Source organism: Asparagus officinalis, chromosome 4, assembly GCF_001876935.1.
Source record: "Asparagus officinalis chromosome 4, Aspof.V1, whole genome shotgun sequence".
Lineage (NCBI taxonomy): Eukaryota > Viridiplantae > Streptophyta > Magnoliopsida > Asparagales > Asparagaceae > Asparagus > Asparagus officinalis.
The window spans coordinates 124745875-124751322 of NC_033797.1; the positions used below are offsets into that span (position 1 = coordinate 124745875).

The following is a 5448-nucleotide window of genomic DNA, read 5'->3' on the forward strand; positions in this document are numbered from 1 at the left end:
TATAAAATTCTACTGTATTTTTATTATCTATAAACACAAAAATTTGCCTAATTGTTAATTTAAGTCTGTCCAAAAATAAGTTTTATCCCTATTTGTTTTTTAACCAAGCCCACTCGTTAGAATACGGTTAATTTCTCCATGAATCGAAAGTTTTATCTCTTATTTATGTTTAACCACCACATCAACTGGTATTAATTAAATGCTTTAAGTAAAATTTTTAAACAAAACCTATAAAATTTTTCTCCAACTTATTATTATTTTTCGTTGCCTATAATACCAAGAGTTTCTCTATTAATTTTAAAGCCCACTGAAGGCTTGCAATTCTTACGGTTTTTTTAATCTTATAAACACAAGTTTTTACCAACAATCTTTATTTATTTTGGCAGCTCACCTAAAGAAAGGATTTATCTTCTTGTTGTTTATTAGCAAACCACTAAAAAAATGGGTAATTTTCTCCATGATACCAAGAGTTTTACTCATGTTTATTTTTTAAACCCACCCACATTCAAGTTTACATTAAATATGCTTCATAAAATAGGGTCGTGAAACCTACTTTGTATTTAACAGTCTTAATATACGATATAAGTTAATTGTATTTGTTAATAACTTGATAGTTTTTTTTCTATGATCTATATTGTGGTGTATTCTAAAACAGGAATACTTTAAACTACTTAATTTATTGGTTTTTATACTAATATTGATTATCATTGCATTGGGTGTGGACAAGGTTTTTAATTTTTTAAATTTTTACATTATCCCGAAGTTTGTACACCAACTATATTTTTATACACCTAAATGATTTTTCTGGTCTATAAACCTAAGTTTAACCCTATTCAATTTCTTAACCTACTCATATTCAATTCCTTAGGGGGTTTTTTAATATTATAAAATTAAGGTATGAATTATTGTATAGTTGCTATATTGTTATAAAATTATATATATATATATATATATATATATATATTCATATAGTTATATATATATATATATATTCTACTTGATTGTATATGTGGTATATTTTAAATAAAACGCTTAGACTATTTATTTCTTGGCTTTTTCATACTAACACTGATTATCATCACAATTGTGGATGCATTTTTTTTTCTTGTAAACTCAAAGTTTTATCCTATTTATTTCTAAATTCACATACTTTCAAAAGAGTTATTTGTCTATAACTCAAACTTTTATCAACATTTAGTTTTAAACTCACGCACTGCCAAAAACAATCTTGGACCTAGTGGATCATTCAAAAAAATTTCTTCGGGGTTGGACAACAAGGTCAATTTATCTAAAACTAAATATATATTATTAATAGCTATAGTATTATTTTTGGTAATGGGTTTTGGATTTTAGTATCGTTTGTGTTTTGCACTTTTGGGTTTTCAGTGTTATAGTTCTGGGGTTTTTGTATATGGGCCCATATTTAACTTGATTTTTGGAAATTTAAATGAGTTTTTACTTTGCAATGAACTCAAATTGTTACTAATTTTTTTAGTGTTTTCAGATAGCTTGGACCATGTGTGCAATTTTTACGGTTTATGAAGGGGCATATTTTTAAACGTCACAAGGCTTGATATGTAATTTGTAAATTTTTAGGAGTGCAACTACACCCCTAGATTGTGTATAAATCCGCCTGCTTAGACCTAAAAATATGTAATCAAATTAATTTTAAACTCAATTTGTACTTGAGCAGTTCAATACACGAAGTGTATTATTATATTTGGTGCAAACTTCTATACTTTTTCTAAGTGGTTAGTTGCACAATGTATTTTTAAAGCAAATGTTCAGATTAATGTCGCGGCATTGGACATGTCAATTTTTCTCATTATTAACTAAAAATTCACATATTCATACAGCATCCTCGCCACCCTACAAATTTATGCAAAATGCAACAGAAGCACCACCAACATCATACTATGACTACATCATCGTCGGAGGCGGCACCGTAGGCTGCCCATTGGCCGCTACTCTCTCTCAAACCTCCAAAGTCCTACTCTTAGAAAGAGGAGGCTCTCCTTACGACAACAACAACATAACACATCTTTCAGGCTACACAGACACCCTATGTGACACCTCCCCAATGTCCGTAGCCAGAAATTTGTTTCCCAAGACGGCATCAAGAACGCCCGTCCGCGTGTGCTCGGTGGAGGCACGAGCATCAATGGCGGATTCTACAGTCGAGCTAGTAGCGATTACGTTAGAAAAGCTGGGTGGGACATGAGATTGGTGAAGGAGTCGTACGAATGGATTGAGGAGTTGCTGGTTCAGGAGCCGGAGTTGAAGCAGTGGCAATCAGCTGTGAGGGATGGGCTAGTGGAGGCGGGGGTGGTGCCAGATAATGGGTTTACATATGAGCATTTGACAGGGACAAAGATTGGAGGGACGACTTTTGACCGGAATGGGCACAGGCGTACCGCTGCGGATTTACTAGCACAGGCGGAGCCAAAACAGACTACGATTTTCTTGTGGGCTACGGTTTATAAGGTCTTGTTCAAGCAAGGTTAGTAATTTATTTTTCTAGTAATTATCAAATAGTTCGATATTGTTCCTCTGAATATTTTTTTTAAAAATTTGGTTCCAGAGGAAGTACCCAAATAATTCCTACTGTGATCATATTGAGTAAATATGAGCACTGTGATACATGATTCATTTGTTTATTAGTGTCCATTTGTTTATTTAATTAACCATATTTCATATTAGTAAACACATTATGCTTTTTTCTTAAGCTTTGAGAGTTTAATAAAGATTATTGTTAGAGTATAAATAGTAAATCTTAACCTCACCTGGTGCAGTAGCGGGATCCTTTGACATGGTGTCTGAGCACCTATAGGAGTTTAGGTTTCTATCCATAAAAGATCTCTCAATTTGCGGGCCTGTTAAGTGTAGGATTAATATGTTTTACTACTCGATGAATGTCTAAAATGTTTGAATTAGATTTAAAAATATAAATAGGTATTCAGATTAAAATTTGAATTTGAGAATGTTAGGTAAATGCAATACAAACACCTCATTAAGTAATCTGATTCTAGCAATAGTCATAACCTTGAATAAATTTCTCAATCATTAAGTTGAAAAATAAGAGAAACCATTATGTATCTTTGATTCACTAGTTGTAAATTATCCAATAACTCTTAATTGTTCACACAGGCCAACAAAGACCAATAGCCTATGGTGTTCTATTCAAGGACTCAACAGGAGAAACTCACGAAGCATACCTAAAGAACAACCCAAACAACGAGATCATTATATCGGCTGGAGCACTCGGCAGCCCTCAGCTACTAATGCTTAGCGGTATCGGCCCCTCAGATCATCTTCAATCTCTAGGCATTGAGATGGTCATGGATCAACCTTTAGTAGGCAAAAACATGATCGATAATCCCATGAATGCCATTTACGTTACCTCTCCTTCGCCTGTTGAGCTCTCTCTTTCTCAGCCTGTTGGCATCACTGTCTTTGGTAGCGACATTGAGTCCGTCAGTGGCTACAAATATTACATTTGTCCAGCGAGCGGTTTGTCAAGATCAGGTTTCATAATCGAAAAGGTTGCAGACCCTATTTCTACAGGATATCTTAAGCTCGTAAATACAGACCCAGATCATAATCCAGAGGTTACCTTTAACTACTTTCAAGAACCACAGGACCTTCAGACTTGTGTTAAAGGTTTGAAGACTATTGGTCGTGTGATACAATCTGTATCGTTCTCCAAGTTTCGGTATCCTGATGCGACATTTGATTCATTGCTCAACAACACTTTGCAGTATTTGGGTATCAAGAAATCAGAGAGACTTGGAAACTATAAAATATCAGTGGAACAATTTTGCAAGGATTCTGTGATGACGATGTGGCATTATCATGGAGGTTGCCAAGTTGGGCAGGTTGTGGATCGTAATTACAGGGTTCTTGGTGTTGATGCGCTTAGGGTTCTTGATGGCTCCACATTCAATTCATCTCCTGGAACAAATCCACAGGCTACTCTTCTAATGCTTGGAAGGTATCTTTCTTGAATTGTAATTTTTGGACTTAATTTTCTTTAGTATTTCGTTTCACTGCAGAGGTAAACCGAATGTTGGTGATTTTGTTAGGTACATGGCGGTTAAAATTCAACAGGAGAGGCTTAATATGAAAGAGCATGTTAGCATGTAATCTTCTTAGGTACATGGCGGTTAAAATTCAACAGGAGAGGCTTAATATGAAAGAGCATGTTAGCATGTAATCTTCTTGGGGAAGAGAATTATTGTGGGACTTCAGAGAGGCTTAATATGAAAGAGCATGTTAGCATGTAATCTTCTTGGGGAAGAGAATTATTGTGGGACTTCAGTAGCAACATATTGAAAGCACTAGAATTTCATCAAAAAACTAATGTTGTAAGCATTTAAAATGTAGGTGATAAATAATCTTGTTAAATAAAACTGAAAATAAGGGAGTTGTAACTCTAGTTCAATCAATATATGTCACACTTTGATTAACCTACCATGATTCATGGATTCTTAATTTTCATTATTTGGTTGTGTATCTTTGGAATCTCATTTCACAAATACACTTGGCCATCTTGAGAGCATCAAGGAACTTGGCCATCTTGAGAGTTAATGCTAAAGCTAGTGCAGATGGTGTTAGACCATAGAGGGAGGTGATTAGGGTCTTATGCTAATCTAATCCCAATTAAAAGCTAATTAAAATTATATTGATTAATTTGATCTTGCAAGATATGAATATGAACAATAAAGATGAATAAGAATACGCTAAGCAAAACACAAACACACGATATGTTCACGAGGTTCGGTCCCCACGACCTACGTCCCCTCTCCTCACCTCGAGGAGATATCCACTATCACTATCCGGTTTGGAAGCCGGAACTTCTCACACTCGGTTTACAAGTTCACCGAAAACTCTCACACTACACAATCACTCAACAATCACACTTTACACACTAAGTGTAGGAACCTAGTCCGTGTCCTCCTCCTCAAGTGCTCGATTACAACCTCTCCCTAGGTTCATCAATCGACGCCACTCCTATTGGATTTGACCCCGTCTCTCTCTCCTCACACTTCTCTCGGTGTACAAGTGTATTACAAGTGATTCTCACAAATAAAAGTTAAATACAATGATTTGTTCTCAAATAACAAGTGAGAACTCAATGAAGCTCACTCTCACTAAATTACACCCCACAACCCACAATATATAATATGAGAATTTTAAGCTCAATAGGTGTGGGTGAAAATAGTGAATGAAACTCAATAACTATAACTCAATAAATATAGCTAATCAAATGAAAGTGAAATAATAAGCTATATAGGAAAGAGTTTAGAAAACTTCTCAATAAACAAGGAGAGCTGTAGAATTGATGATCTCAATAGAATTTGAAAGCCTCTTCTTGTTGTAGAAAAACTTCTCTTGAAAACTGATTAATGAAATAACTCTTAAACAGCTCTTAAACACGATTAATATCTT

At 34.7% G+C, this 5448-nt stretch overlaps 1 protein-coding gene across 1 annotated transcript; it reads left to right on the forward strand.

Annotated features, from left to right (window-relative positions):
* LOC109836132 (protein HOTHEAD-like) lies at positions 1861-4243 on the forward strand. Its single transcript, XM_020404026.1, is given in 4 exon segments — positions 1861-2084; positions 2087-2500; positions 3148-3991; positions 4153-4243. Coding segments are annotated over 4 exon segments (1524 nt in total). The 5' UTR covers positions 1861-1879; the 3' UTR covers positions 4214-4243.